Here is a 16,929-nt window from a genome sequence, read left to right on the forward strand (position 1 = left end):
CCAGTCTAAAGGAGAATTACGCTATATTTGCTGTTACCTGAAATTAAACCCACATTCTGTATATGGTGATCTATCTGTACCAAATACCCAGAAACGACAGGAAAAGACTCTGTCCAGTACCATCCAGAAAAAAAAATCATTGAATATTTTAAATATATTCTGTAAAAGTAACAATGTTATGTTTGGTATTATCATCTTGTGCTTCCGTACGAAATAATTGGGCATGTTTAATATAACAATGTCACAAATGTCTCTCTGGGAAACGCAAGAAGAGCCTTTCCACTCCGGTGCAGATGGGGGCAGTAGACGACGCAGCTTCCTGTGGAGTGACGAGCTGTTGTCAAAAAGAGGAAGACGTGACTATTATATTTACAAAACCTGGGCGAAGGACGAAGAAGGTGAGGTGAGTGTGTGTTTCCCATATGCTGAATGTTGCGGTGTTAATATTATAAAGACACAAGTAATAGAAACATGTTAGTGATATTAGTTAGATGGAAACCTTTATTTCATCAGCAAGCTAACCTAGCATCACATGAGTAAATGAGTTGTGCGCCACAGGTAAGGACCGTTAGTAAATGAGAGAAAAAGGGTAGGTTAGGTTTCACTTGTTCAGTGGTTAGTGGTCCCTACAGATCCAGCTAAACTAGTGATGGGCACATGAAGCTTCATGAAGCACTGAAGCTTTTCATCCAATTGGTTCACCCCAGCGCAAAGCGTCTTGAAGCTTCATTTGCTCCAGTAGGACATGTACTGGACGTAAAAATATTAGTTGGCATGAATTTGAAGAGTGTGGCCTTTTGCACACAGCCTGTAAATGTCAACAACAAAAGGAGTGTGTAAAACATGTATCAATCAATCAATCAAACTTTATTTATAAGGCACTTTTCATACAAAGATGTAGCACAAAGTGCTTTACGTGGTTAAAAGCAGCCTACCCCGCCCTCCAACTCACTCCCCACACTTTCATTAACATAAACGATCATGGATACCCCCCCACGCGCGCACACACACACACACACACACACTTACTTAAAGAGTAAAATTGGGCTGGGCACACATGAGCCAGGTGAGGAAACACTATCACAGGGAGCCGTCTGCACCGGGAGCCGGTCACAGACCGCAGCCTCCAGGCTGGGCACACAGCAGGAGGGAGGCAAAGAAGCCCCCCAGCCAGGCTGAGAAGAGCCCCAGCAGCCACGGTCGATCACAGCCCCGGTGCAGAGAGCGCCCTCCGAGGAAACACTGGAGATATGACCTAATAAGAGTATATACAGAATAAAAAAATAAATAAGAATGGGATACAATATAAATATAAATAGAGTAAGAAGGTAAAAAAATGAATAAGAATAAAATCAATAAATATTAGGTAAAACCTCAATAATATAAATAGAATAACAGGATAGAATAAATAAGCATAAAATAGATAAACGTTAAGTAAAAGCTAAATTAAAAAGGTGGGTCTTGAGCCTGTTCTTAAAAACATGTACGTTCTCTGCGGCCCTGAGCTCCTCCGGCAGGTTGTTCCACAGACGAGGACCATACCACTGAAAAGCTGCCTCTCCGTGAGTATGTGTCCTGACTTTAGGGACAATCAAAAGGCCAGTATCAGAGGACCTCAGGGTCCGCGAGGGTTCATATGGTAAAAGCAAATCTGAGAGATAAGAAGGCCCAAGACCATTAAGACATTTAAAAACCAATAAAATAACTTTAAAAGTATATTGTAGTGATGGCAGTATACTGTGTATATTTATACTGGCAGTATGGAAAATGATCATTTGGAAATGCTTAAAATGGAAATGATCATTTACTGTGAGGTGAGGTGTGGTTGGGGTGTGGACAGTGGTTGTGCTTTTGTAACGTTGAGGTATGGACAGCTACAGACTGAGGCCTCAGTCCTGCCTGTTCACATTTTATTCAGTAAAAACTACATTTTCACTGCTTTTATGACGTTTTTAGTGGGGAGAACATAGCTAGGATTTAATGATTTAACAAATGTTTTGAATCCTTTGTCCTCCACAATGCTAAATGGCTGGGAGTCCTCAATCACCATGCTAACCAGGTCTTCATCTATTGGAGATTGTTCTCCTGAGGAAAGACAATAAAGACAAAGCACAAATATAAACATCACACACGTAACTTATTACAGCTGTATAATATTGTTATATCATTTAGTAACATTACTGCATGCTATATTATCATGGCATTTGATGGCTCACCTGGTCTTGCTGCACAATCGGTGTTCCCCTTATTCTCATGCAAAGCTCTGTAGTGCCTAAGCATGGATGAGGTGTTGTTGTTATATCCCAGCTCCCTGGCACATAGCAAACACTTCACCTTGTACAAAAGTCAAGACAGCTTAACATAAATTGTATTGCACCATCAGTATTATGAAAATATATCTTCTGTAGAAATTTACATACCTTGTTGGGAGGAATAAAATCAAAATGTTCCCACACAGGGGAGGACATCCTCCTCTTCTTAGCTGGCTCCATTCTCTCCTGACTTTCTCTCCTCACTCTCATAAACCTCCAAACGGTCTCCAAACTCTCACTAACCGCAACTCTCCATCAAACACCCACATTTTGAATGAAGTCTGAGGGGTTTATATCGCTGTCATATCTCGCGGCAAAGTTCGAACCGCTTCATGAACCAGTCACGTGGTACAGCCGGGCAGCGAGGCTTCGGAAGTCATCATTTTCAGCTCCTCCCATAAATGAAGCAAGCCTCGATACGCGCATCGCGGAAACGCCCCCTCAATTACTCGACACAAGCTTTGAAGCCTCGATACAGAACGTCACATCACTAATCTAAAGTATTTATATAAAATGACTTTTACCTTGCTATATAACACTTCTGGTTTCTCTGCTGTGGTGATTTCCGACGTTTCTGTCTGTTTTTATGTCTTATAACTTTACTTCAGTTGGTAAATACACTGTAGGCAAAAAGATTTATGAAGGGGGTATATAATTCTTTTGTTTTAAAGACCTGTTTTGCAAGTATTTTTATGGCTTCCTGTTTTTGTACGTGCATTATATTCAATCTAGTTCTTTTTGTTAACTTAAACCCTTTTTCTTGTTTTTCTGCGCAGGAACTTTCATCTCAGTCTGAGGATAGAAAACAAGATTTTCCAACATGCAGGCTGCAGGTGACTTTTTAAACATGTTCAACATTGAGGTCAGCAGAATATCTGTGACACTCAGCCTCTTCCTCATTTTCCTCGGTCTCCTTTACTGGTGAGTGAACAAATGTTCAGTATTTGTTTATTTATGATGGACAGTCGGACAGTTTTTGGATAATGACACATTTTATGTCAGTTTTCTCTGTACTCCACCACACTTAGCTGGAAATAAAACCTTAGTATGTTTATTTGTGACATATTGTTCTGCTGTGAAAATACAGCAATATATACTATATGTTACATATTATGTATATCCACAGTCACCCATTTTCATAGACTCAAAGGTAATTGGACAATTGACTGATAGGCAGGGGAGGCCTGTTCCCACATTATTTCATGGCAAACTAAGCACTTAAAAGGAGTTAATTATTGAACTTACATTTTGGTCGCTGTTCACATGAACTCTCAATATGAGATGTCAGTGAAGGAAAAAGAAAGTATCATTAGGATAAAAAAATAAAAATAAAACTATCTAAGAGTTAATGAGCTTGATGTTTAATCCTTTCATTCACAACACATCATCACATTTCTGCACTTTTGCCTGTAGGTATTCAGTCCATCCCTTCTCAGTCCTCTCACGATATGGCATCAAACATCCAAAGCCAGTGCCTTTCTTTGGCAACTTATTCATGTTTCAGCAGGTAAGATACAGTGTAACAAAGGAAGACCAGAGTTACCTTCAACATCTGCTTCATTTTGTGTCAAACTGGGATGGTTTAAAGCAGCGGTCCCCAACCCCTGGGCCTCGGACCGGTACCGGTCCGTGAGTCGTTTGGTACCGGGCCGCGAGAGTTGAGGCTCAGGTGTGAAATGTGTGGTTTTCAGGGTTTTTATTGGTTTTCAGCGTTATTTTGTTATCGTTTTTATCGTTAACTCGGTTTCCCTGGGTCTTTTCATGTGTGTTATGAATAAATCTTCTTTTTTTCGGTACCGGTACTGGTTTTTAGGGGTGCAACGATACTCGTATCGATATTGAACCGTTCGATACAGTGCTTTCGGTTCGGTACGCATATGTATCGAACAATACAAAATTTGTAATTTATTTTATCAACTTTCCTTCTGACGATGATGTCTGTGTTGAGCGCTCAGTGAATCTGCGTTCGACTACTCCGCCTAGGCTGCACTGTCGAGCGCAGATCCACTGAGTGTTCAACACAGACAGCATCGTCAGAAGGAAGAGCGCAGGGCAAGCTAGCGAGACAGAAGTTAAGCTCTCCTTGCAACATGGCAAATTGAACCTCCCCCACCCTCATTCAGATTTGGCGTTTGGAATTATTTTGGTTTTCATGTGACGTATGACCCTGAAGGTAAGCGCGTCATGGACTAAAGTAAAACAGTATGTTGGATGTGCCACGCAATGCTCAATTACATGGGTGGGAACTAGTGTGTTAGCGCAGTTAGCTCGTTAACGTGTTGGCTGTCTAGCCCCACGCAGGGGTAGCTCGTTAACGGAGATTTGCCTTGTTGTGGCGTTAACGTCATTTCAACGAGATTAACGCTGACAGCACTGGTGGGAACACAACGAATATGACTGCACATTTACGCCGACATCATCCTAGTGCAAAGACAAGTGGAAGCAGACAAAAACAACAAGCATGCTACAAACTTTACCCGAGTCATTTAGACAGCCGTTAGCACAGGATTCTCCTTATGGGGACCTGATATGTTTAATATTGTGGCGAGCTCAGACAACGAGGAGACGGAGGTATCGTTTGGTCTTGCTTCCCGTGAGCTAGCCAGGGAGCACAGCCGTTTATTGACATCTGCAGAAGAACACTGCCGCTATGGAACGCCAGGACTGCCATAATGAATTAATTAAATACACCATTAAATAATTAATTAAATGTGGCAATAATTAATTAAAATTGGAATTAATTAATTAAATAAATAGTTATGACACATGTAATTAATTAATTATTGACACATTTAATTAATTATTTATGTATTTCACATTTTAATTAATTATTGACACATTTAATTAATCATTGACACATTTAATTAATTATTTAATGATATATTTATTTATTTCATTTTGGCAGTCCTGGCGCCTGGCTCTCATCTTGAAATAATTTTATCTGTCAGCCTCACCCATCAAACTCAGGGGGCGGGGTTAACGCTGCCCATGCAGCTTCTCTAACATTTGATTGGTTGCCGTGCAAAGTAAGTCAAAACAGGTCGATCCTAGATAATCGATTGCTTGTGTAGACTTGGGGCAGCCAGGTATCCCAGAATGCAGATCAAATCACAGGCAGCAATGGTGGTGGTGTAGTTTTAAAATACCCCGTTTTTCTGTCACCAGCTACACTTTTAACAGTGTTTTAGCCGCGAATGTCGCAACGTATGTCTGGTCAGGTTGTCAACATAGAACATGTTTGCAAAAGTGCTCAGATGTTTTCAGAGATTTCACTAGCTCTGCTAACAATTAGCATGCAGAGTGCACCGAGGGGGTACGTTAACCGGTTTGTTTACATATTCCACTCTCCGTGTTCCACATGTTGCATTCGCAGATTCTCATTTTCACCGAACGATCGTCTCTCTCCGCCTGGTCTTGTGTCTCTGTGCTTCTGTAACATAAAGAACGAGCTGACATTTTTCTCACGAAACCAGCGATCAGCTCAGCAGACCCTCAGTTTACCTGCATGCATCCTCCTCCTCCTCATCTGTCAGCTGTTTAACACCTGCTGCTAATTCAAGAAACACGCCTACGTTACCTGGTGATAGTCACAGTTTAACTGGGCAGCTGGTGCTCGATATAAAGCAATGTCAGCGCATTTTTCTGCACAAGATAAGTAAATATAGTGTTTTCCCCGAGCGCAGAGCTGCTGGAGCTTGTTTCCTTACAGAGCACTTTATAGGCGAACAGCTTCATCAGCGGCTGATGTCCAATCACCGGCACACAGCTTTGAAACCTCACCTTAGTTTTAGCTCTCAGTGGTTAAACGCTGGACTTCATTCACTCAGGTTCTGTCTGTCGGGTCACGTTTACTTCGCTGTTTTATTTACAACTGAGCAAATCGGTTTGGCTGAGGTTAAAGTTACGTTTCATAACTGCATAGTTTCACAGACGTTTAATGGTTCACTGGCACATGTGTTAGACTGAACTATCATCTAAATATCATCTGTTTTTTAATAGTTATTCAACTGTATTCTAAGCACCAGCTGTCTGTTAGAATGTGATTTTTTTTCTCTCTCTGTTGGCAGACGTATAAAAATGCGCAGGAAAATCTGACGTGCATGGCGAACTTCACCGACAATATTTAGGGAGGAATAAACACACATCAAACATAAATGAACCATTTGCCTGTCTCCATAATTGAGAGCATTTTCTCTTCTTATGTCAACACTCTCTCTCTCTCTCTTTTTTTTTTTTGCTTTTTCGGTCATGTTATGTTTACCTGTCAAAGGCTTGTTACAAACTATGAAACACATTGTGCAGACTTCTGGATGTTAGAAGAAAACTAATACCGCTCATGAATGAGACTAAAGGCAGGAAGGTGTCCTTTAAAACTAAACATGTTAATAGGACCTCCCTATTTATATCATAGTTTATGATATAGCACGTGTATTTCAGTAATAGCCTGCTGAGGCCACTATACGTGCTGGCCTCATATCAAATGTGAAGGCAGACTGAGTCTATGTTTGACGTTTTTTATATCTAATCTTCCTTTTCAAACATTTAAACAGGTCACGCTGATTACTGAACAAAAACCCAAAGATCAGATGTTAAACAGATTTATTTGCTCTCTCTCCTCCTTAAACATGTTTTTAATGTTAGTTATAATTCAGAATTGGCGACTGAAACACGTAGGACACATAAGAACATCAGGAAATAAAACACCGATAAATATAACCTCAGTAAAAGAAGTCAGCGGGGGTTACTACAGCTGTGTACCGGGGCCTGCGCTTTGTCGGTGGGATTGCTTGCGAGGCGAGCGGGTCTATCCCACGCTTTGCCGTGAGACTGGGCAGACATCTCTGAAATCATCGAAACACTTTTGCAAAGAGGCTGTATCTTGACAAACCGACCAGACACATGAAGATTAAACCACTACATTCTCGGCTAAAAAAATATTAAAACGGTATTTGGTGACACACAAACAGGGTTTTTCAAAGCTCAGTTCTGTTAGCTTCCACATGCCGGTTGTTGTGTGCTAGAAACAATGGCCACCAGGCCAAAGCAATGGTTTTGACTCGATCAGCGTTAACCCCGCCCCCTGAGTTTGATGGGTGAGGCTGACAGATAAAATTATTTCATGATGAGAGCCAGGCGCCAGGACTGCCAAAATGAAATAAATAAATATATCATTAAATAATTAATTAAATGTGTCAATAATTAATTAAAATGTGAAATACATAAATAATTAATTAAAATGTGAAATACATAAATAATTAATTAAATGTGTCAATAATTAATTAATTACATGTGTCATAACTATTTATTTAATTAATTAATTCCAATTTTAATTAATTATTGCCACATTTAATTAATTATTTAATGGTGTATTTAATTAATTCATTATGGCAGTCCTGGCGTTCCATATGCCGCTAGCTAACTGCTCAGCGCGGCAACCGCACAGCAACAACAACACACAGAGCGCCCTCTGACCCCGGAAGGACACACCGTCGCAGCGAGAGGGCGTCACCCGTCACTATGGCAACATAAACAAAACATAACTGTACAAACAGAACCCCGAACAGCCCTGACCCGCTACATAGCCTCCCACCTAAGGGGTCAGTCGTCCCCGACGACCCCATTGCCCCACACAAAGTCCTGCAAATGTCCAGGTGCCTTCTTTTGGCGCACCGGCCGGTCACGACCGGCGGGGGAAAAGTCACTCGGGTCAGAACATGGGGTGCCACCATCATCCCACTTCTGACACCAATGTAGCGAGCTCAGACAAGGAGGAGACGGAGGTGTCGTTTGGTCTTGCTTCCCGTGAGCTAGCCAGGGAGCACAGCCGTTTATTGACATCTGCAGAAGAACACTGCCGCTGGAGGGCGTTCCAAGATGGCCGAGTAAGTACACGCTTACTGCCGAGCTTAGCAAATGTAACCTTATAATACGGTAGCAACACTGTGTCAACTCAGACCTTAGAAGCTTTTACGGTATTTAAGCCAGAAAAGGACTGATTTTGATCAATTAAGAGATAAAATGTCACAGCGTGACAATAAAAGACCCTCGTCTAGCTCCAAGACGAAGCTACTGCTAAAGGCTAATGCTAGCCAAACAACCGGGTCGGTGAACCCACTGCTTGACAACTGCCATGACTATACGGCTCTTTCACTACCTCTCCCAATAACTGAGGACGTAATGGACGAGTTTCCATCTCTACCCGTCTCACCCAGCCAGTCTCCGGCGCCAAAGAAAGCGATGCATTCAAAGGGAGATAGCGTGGATATTGTTGAAACTCTATCAAAACTAATAAACGAAAGAATGGATAACCTTGCACTACAGATTGACGGGATCAGGAAAACTGTGGTCTTTGCATGCGAAGAGATAAACGATGTCAAATGCAGAGTGGGCACATTGGAGCAGAAAATCTCCAAAGAGGAAGAGCGTATGGATAAAAACCAGCAAAGAATCACAGATCTCGAGCGATATTCCAGACGGTGGAACCTCAGGCTATTTGGTGTCAAAGAAGAACAACAGGAGGATACATGGAAGGTTGCTGTTGAGATTTGTCAGGCTACGTTGCTTGAATGTAAAAACCAACTTTATGACACCATTGACACCGTACATCGGGTCGGCTCCAAACGCCCAAACAACACCAGTCCCAGACCTATTATCATCCAGTTCATCTCCCGCAGAACCAGAGATAGCCTGTGGAAAGCAGCTAAGACATCTCCATTCTTAAAGGAAAACCGGGGCTTGAAGTTTGCTGAGGACCTTTCCAGAGAAGAGAGGGAGCGCCGGAGCAAGTTGTGGCCCATTATCGAGAAGGCTCGCAGAGAAAATAAAAAGGCCTATTACGTCGGATGCCGGGGTTTTGTTAATGGGACAGAAGTTTTCCCGTCTTCAGAATGAGAGGTGAATATGGGGGAAGCTAAGGAATGGAAAAGACCCTACAATGTTGCACAGTTGCTTGGACTTGGTTGGCTGTTTTTCATTGATCCTTCTGGCGTTTTGGATCATTAAGTCTATGCCTCATTTATAGTGTGAGGACACTTTAAGTTTCAGCACCTGAGTTGTATCCTAAAAAATATTTCGTGTATTTCTGCCGAGTTATTTTCATCCTTGCAATGCTCGGTCCCTTAGTGAGGTTTATTTTTTGTTAAGCACACAATATTGGTTCTTTAAATTTCTAGCTGTTTATTTTTTGTTTTCTTAATTGTCATTTTCTATTGTTTCCCTAAATGCCAGGGGGTTGAGACAGATCTGTAAACGTAAAGCCTTATTTTTGTTTGCTAAGAAATATAAAAGTCATTTTTGTTTTTTCCAAGAAAGCCATTCTGTATCTGCTGATGTGAACTTCTGGAAGTCTCAGTGGGGTAACGATGTTTGGTATTCGCATGGCACAGAGAGGTCAGCTGGGGTCACAACTCTCAAAGGTAGCTTCGAAGGTATTGTTCTACATTCAGATTGTGACTCTTTGGGTCATTATATTTGTCTGATAGTAGAATACAATCACTCCATTTTCATAATTGTCAATTTATATGGCTATAATACCAAACCTGAAAATGATAATTTAATTGACTCTTTAGATACAAGGATTAGTTTTTGGCTCTCTAAATATCCCAGTTCAAACTTAATAATTGGAGGAGATTTTAATGTTTCACTAAATGACACTATAGACAGATGGCCACCAGCACAACATTTTAGGAATAATTTGAGATTGGAAACATTTATGGATAAATTTAATGTAACTGATATTTGGAGAGACAAATTTCCTGATGATATATCTTTTACCTGGAGTAACCGTTCTGGTTCAAGGAAATCACGTATTGATTTCTGGTTAATATCAAGTAGTCTATCAAAGGACAGTGTTACGGTCAATATCCTTACAACTCCACTTACGGATCATAGAGCAATATATATTAATCTGCAACTCTTTCCTACTATTGCAATTAATAGATCCTCCTATTGGAAATTAAATAGCTCGCTTCTGAGCCATACAATTGTAAAATCTGAAATTACACGACTGTTAAAGCACTTTATACACAAGGCTAATATTGTGAATTCCTATAGCACAAACTGGGAAATTTTTAAATTTGAGACAAGTAAAATGTTGAGACAGTATGGGGCAAAAATAGCTAAGTCAAGGGCAGCAGAAGAAGAAAATCTAATTGTTCAAATTTCCGCAATATATCAACTCCCACCAGACGAAGTCTCGGAGGAGGATAGATTACATCTTAGGTCCTTTCAATCTAAACTGAATGAGATTTACCACCAGAAAGCTGAAGGAGCTTTCGTTCGTTCAAGAAAAAGATGGATAGAGGAGGGAGAGCAGAATTCTGCTTATTTTTTCCGCTTAGAAAAACAGAGATCTAAAACCAATACTATTCATAAATTGAATATAAATGGTACGGTCAGTGATGATGCAAAAATTATCTCTCAATTTTGTTGTAATTTCTACTCAAAGTTGTATGAATCCAATTATAACGCAAAGGTCGCTACCCAATTTATTGACTCTGTAAACAATGTTGAAATGATTAAAAGTGCTGATAGGCTTTTTTGTGACAGTCCAATTACTGAAAAAGAGATATTGACATCTATTGAATTTCTTAAAAACAACAAATCTCCGGGTACAGATGGGCTGGTGGCTGAATTCTATAAATCATTTTCTTGTCAGCTGGCACCCTTTTTGTTGCAGGTTTATAATGAAAGTATTGAAAGGGGCACTCTTCCTCCCAGCCTTACTCAGGGACTTATTACTTTAATTCCCAAACCTAAGAAGGACCTACTTTTTATAGACAACTGGAGACCAATAAGCCTCCTAAATAATGATTATAAAATATTAGCTCTATTGCTAGCTAGAAGAATTAAATATATTTTGGACGATATTGTAGACGAGACACAGTCTGGTTTTATGACAAACAGACACATCTCCAATAATATTAGACTCGTCTTGGATATTCTGGACTACTCAGCATTAATATCTGATGACTCATTTATCCTTCTCCTGGACTTCTATAAAGCCTTTGACTCAATTGAGCATGAATTTATATTTCTTACACTTCAGAAATTTGGTTTTGGTGATATCTTCTGCAGCTATCAAAACTCTGTATTCCAATGCTAATAGTTCTATTAGAATGAAAAATGGCACTACTTCTCGTTTTAGTCTTAATCGAGGTGTACGCCAAGGTTGCCCGATTAGCCCTTATCTTTTTTTACTTTGCACCCAAATTCTTGCCTCTCATATTTCGAATAGCCCTGTGAAGGGTATAAACATAGCAGACAGAGATTGTCATCAGTCAATTGGCAGATGATACCACAATTTTTCTTAAAAATGCCAGCCAAGTGCCAATTGCTTTACGTGTAATAGAGGATTTCTCAAAAGGGTCTGGATTGGTCCTAAACTTAAATAAATGTCAGTTATTACCTGTCAAAGAGTGTAATGTTCAGAGTATTTGTAATATAACAGTTAAAAATGAAGCAACATATTTAGGTCTGATTATCTGCAAAGATCCAAAAGACAGAATTTTACTAAATTTTCCCCCAATTATTAAAAAATCTCAAACCAAATTAAATCAATGGTTGCAGAGAGATTTAAGTTTAAGAGGAAGGGTATTGCTCTCAAAAGCAGAAGGTCTGTCTCGACTGACTTATGCAGCAATTTCTCTGCATGTGGACGGCAAAACTTGTAAGGATATTGACCGAATGCTCTTCAACTTCCTTTGGAAAAACCGGACACATTACATCAGAAAAAGTGTATTGATGAATGACTATGAACACGGTGGTCTCAATGTTTTGGATTTTACTACTCTAAACAATACATTTAAGATTAATTGGGCTAAACATTTTCTTAAAAATCCGGTATCCATTTGGAATTTTATTCCTCACTACATTTTCTCTAAGTTTGGTGGTCTAAGTTTTATCTTAGGTTGTGATTATAATATAGATAAGCTTCCAGAAAAGCTCTCGATGTTTCACAAACAAGTTCTATTAGCTTGGTCCCTTATATATAAACACAACTTTACACCCCATACGTATTCAATTTGGAATAATAGGAACATAGTGTATAAAAATAAATCATTATTTTTTTCTAGGTGGGTTGAGAAACTGATTGTTTTAGTGAATCAGCTGTTTAATCCTAATGGGCAGCTCATGTCCTACTCAGAATTCTTAAACACCTATAAATTTCCAGCCACACCCAAAGAATATGCCATATTATTTGATGCAATACCTACGGGTATTATAATGCTTTTTAAAGGTATTCAACCTTCCATATCATCTGTTTCTCTCCCCAACCCTTTAGATTCACACATAGGAAGAATCTGTCTAACAAACCACAGTAAAAGTAATAAGAATATCCGTGCTTTGTTCCAGACAGAATCTCTAACTATTCCACATGTGGTCTCTTATTGGAATTTCTTTGTCAGTGACATTAACTGGAAAAGAGTATGGTCAATTCCTAACAAGTATCTGGTAACGAATAAAGTGAAGGAAGTCTCATTTAAAATATTGCATAAATTTTATCCTGCTAATCATTACATGACGAAGTTCAAAAGGGACATAAATGTGAGCTGTGGATTTTGTGGAAGCCATCCTGAGACTGCAACACCTCTTCTGGATCTGTTCATACGCTAGAACATTTTGGAAAGACTTCAGTAGATTCATTGCTGGACATCTCTATAATGACTTTACTGTGAAATGGGAAAATGTTGTATTTTGTTTCTTTCGAAGGCAAAAAAAAAAGGAGATGTTTACTTTATAATAAACTTGTTAGTTATCTTAGCTAAATTTTATTTTCACAAATGCAAATACAGTAACAAAAAACCTAATTTTAAACATTACTATAATGATGTTTTATGTTACATAAAATTGATTAGTGGATCACTTAACAAAAAGGCTATGAAAACTATTACTATTTGTAGTACCGGTAATTACAAATTATTTGAATGTTTGTAATTCTTTGTATTACACCCCCTGGCATATGTTAATTTTGTTCTGATTGTATACATGTTCTGTATACTGTTTCTTAATAAAGTTTAATATTTTGAAAAAAAAAAAAAAAAAAAGAACACTGCCGCTAGCTAACTGCTCAGCGCGGCAACCGCACAGCAACAACAACAACACACAGAGCGCCCTCTGACCCCGGAAGGACACACCGTCGCAGCGAGAGGGCGTCACCCGTCACTATGGCAACATAAACAAAACATAACTGTACAAACAGAACCCCGAACAGCCCTGACCCGCTACAATATGCTGCTGAGAATATAGTCCAGAAGAAGCGTATAGTATAGCTTTTATTTTGGAAAGAGCCATTTCTCTGTAATAAACTCTCTTTTCCAAAGATTTTTTTTTTATTTTTTTTTTATTAGTAATATAAACATACAAACAAAATGCACCATATATTACAGATTCAGAGAATAAACATTTCTTACATATTAGCAACTTTCATATATAGTGAAAATAAAATATAAAGATGGGGTCACATAAATCAACAGATTATTAACTCACTAAATCAAAATCTTCTACAAAGGAAACAAAAAAAGCAGCCTTTTTCTTTTTAACTAAAGTCAAAGATTTAACCAACAGGTTTAGTCTTTTCCAAAGATGAGTGATTCCTCAATCAGATACAGGTGTTACCGCGCCAGATCCGCGGCCCCGAACCGTAGTAAGGAAACCTCTGGCAGTTACTTGAAGGTTCCGTAACTGACTCGTAGCCGGCAACAGCTTACTATACAGGTCAACTTCGCTAGCAAAAAGATCGAAGGAGGAGTAGGAAATTGCTTCACCGAACTTTATTTCTTCTCTAAGGCACGAACACCGCGTACAGTGGGCTGAAACAGTTTACTCACAGCGAGCATCGCCGACACAACTCTGGCTGTCGAGGGAGTTATTATACTCCTTTTATTTATTTTCTTTTCGTCTCTTCTGTAGCTAACCGTTACTTTTTTCCCTTCTCCGCTCTCTCTCTTCACACACACACTAGGCAGTCCCGCTACACACATCCCGAATACATTTCCCATCAGGCTTCATCCTTAAAGGGCCATGCCTGTAACACAGGGCTCGCAAAATCGCTAGCCCGCTAGCTAACTGCTCAGCGCGGCAACCGCACAGCAACAACAACAACAAGAACAGCACACAGAGCGCCCTCTGACCCCAGAAGGACACACCGTCGCAGCGAGAGGGCGTCACCCGTCACTATGGCAACATAAACAAAACATAACTGTACAAACAGAACCCCGAACAGTCCTGACCCGCTACAATATGCTGCTGAGAATATAGCCCAGAAGAAGCGTATAGTATAGCTTTTATTTTGGAAAGAGCCATTTCTCTGTAATAAACTCTCTTTTCCAAAGATGAGTGATTGTCACTACCTGATCGGTACCCCGCATGCGCAAATCTTCCTCTCTTTGCCAATATTGCGACATTCAATATATTTGAATGATGCGGTTAGGGCCCAGTTAGCTCCTAGCATTTCTCAACAGCTCTGCCTTCTTTTCGACTGCCCGGGACATTTAAACAATGGATAATCCGTATACAAAGATATTCATGCTTTTCTCCTCAACAGAGAGCGTCCCCCGATTGAGCAACAGCGCCGTAATATAAGAAGAATGGCGCCTAATTACAGAGTTAATAATGCAGACTTTGTAATATCTCACGTGTAGATTCATCAGCCAGATGAAGTGTTTACTGACAATTGACAGTGATAGCGTACATCATCATCACTATTCCAACAATCCTCTCCTCACAGACAAGCATAAACACACTCGACTATCGCTAAATCAAATTTAACACACGTTTGTAATGACGCTAATTCAGTTTATAATAGGGTTTATTCGCTCCGTCAGCAGGTGGCGGTATCCTCGTACACTGGGGAGTAAACTGCCATTAAACGAACAGAAGAAGAAGAAAACATCTGCACATGCGCGGTACGGATCGGGTAGACCCGATTTGTACGGTCAGACTTTACACATGCGCAGTAAGGATCGGAGAGTCCTGATCCGTAACTTTCTTTTTATTTTTCGTTTTTGGCTTCATTGTACTGAAATGCTTCATTATTGCAAACATTTTAAGATATACTTGTTATTCTTAACATCTTAACAGATACTCTGACCCATAACTATCGTAAAACGCTACGACCGGAAGTAGAAACCTTTCGCGCATGCGGGGTACGGATCGGGTTTCCGGTACGGATCGGGTAGTGACAGTAGTGACAGTGATTCCTCAATCAGATACAGGGCTTGCAATATCGCTAGCCCGACGTCCCGGGGCTAGCGATTTTTCCAGTCGGGCTACCAAAATCTATCTCTGCCCTGCCCGTCGGGCAACATATGAGAGGTTGATCGCGCAGAGAATCGCTGACCGTTATGTGTGTGTGTGTGTGTGTGTGTGTGTGTGTGTGTGTGTGTGTGTGTGTGTGTGTGTGTGTGTGTGTGTAAAGGCAGCAGGATATATATTTTAGTTCTGCTGAGCCAAATAAGACAGGTCAGGGTGAAGAAGTGACAGCCAAAGAAAAGCTTACCACAAAACGGAAAAGTTATGACAAATCAGACTATAAGGCAAAAAGAAAGTGCAGCTTTATGGTTTCATGGACAAAAGAATTTCTGTGGCTGCAATATGACGAGCTATGTAACCGGGGCTGCACATAAGTGGTCCGCAGGTGCGCATTCGCTGTCAAAAAAAAAAAAAAACACGCACAAGATAAGAAGTTGCAACGCGTGTTTGCGTACATAAGATTTTCTGGAGGAGGACAGACATTTGTTTAAAACTCTTAAAGATGTCGAAGAAGCTCCTTTAAGCAATTACTTTGGTGTTCCTCCACTCCAAAGAAATGTCAGAAGGAGTCCGAACCACAAAAGAAGCATGTATTCTCGGAAAAGTGGTTGCAGGAGGTGAGCTGGCTTCAAACAAATGATGAACGCACAGAGATGTGGTGCGGAATGTGCCGTGAAAATCCCACTCTAGCGGACAAAAACAGTGCTTTTTATATGGACGCAAACGCGCGTTGCAACTTCTTATCTAGTGCGTCTTTTATGTTGACAGCGAATGCGCACATGCGGACCACTTATGTGCACCCGTGTAAATAACATAATGTTCCACCGGGTGTGTTGTTGGTTTTCTCTCGATTTCTGAGTCGACAAGCGCCTTTGTTACTGGGACCAGTCATTTTAAGAAAGGCCCCCATTAGAACCCATGAGAAATGCAAGAAATGCATTATTTCCCAGAACAAACACCAATTGCAAATAACATACTAAAAATAAACCTGAAAAATCTGTTTAGAACAGCGTACTATGTTGCAAAGAGTGAACTACCACTGGCACAATTTAGCAGTCTTTGCAAACTTCAAAAAGCAAATGGCCTCGATCTTGGTTCCACTTGTCTCTTACCTGTGACTTCAGTGGAAATTTCAAAGTCAGGATCTGACACAGACTGATTCATGTCCTACACAGTTCTTACAAGTTCATAGAAATTTCTGTTCAATTAGAACCAAGTATTTGAGTTGATGATTGTAATTTTTATACAATGTTGTAATTTGTTTTTCAACAATTTTTTTGATTAATGTTTTGTTTCCTTTACAATTTTATACTTTAATGTATAATATTGTAAAGGAAACAAAACAGGAAACAAAACATCAATCAAA

General features: G+C 40.0%; 1 protein-coding gene across 3 annotated transcripts in view; it reads left to right on the forward strand.

The window, feature by feature from the left end:
- LOC147324330 (thromboxane-A synthase-like) overlaps positions 1-16,929 on the forward strand; it is a 27,968-nt gene continuing 11,039 nt past the window's right edge. For 2 of the 3 annotated variants that reach the window (XR_015130124.1, XM_086298058.1), the window contains exons 1-3: positions 1-403; positions 3,089-3,233; positions 3,726-3,819. Coding sequence is in view for 2 of the 3 variants with exons in the window: in XM_086298058.1 (XP_086154184.1) it covers positions 3,133-3,233; positions 3,726-3,819 (195 nt within the window). In the remaining variant the exon portion in view is untranslated. The remainder of the gene's footprint in view (positions 404-3,088; positions 3,234-3,725; positions 3,820-16,929) is intronic. The other variant, XM_086298059.1, reaches the window with a different exon arrangement.

This window comes from Aulonocara sp. 'chitande type north' Nkhata Bay, linkage group LG7, assembly GCF_057382095.1.
Source record: "Aulonocara sp. 'chitande type north' Nkhata Bay isolate Kocher_YH1m ecotype deep benthic linkage group LG7, A_spYH_male_GT1.1, whole genome shotgun sequence".
In the NCBI taxonomy this organism is placed as follows: Eukaryota; Metazoa; Chordata; class Actinopteri; order Cichliformes; family Cichlidae; genus Aulonocara; species Aulonocara sp. 'chitande type north' Nkhata Bay.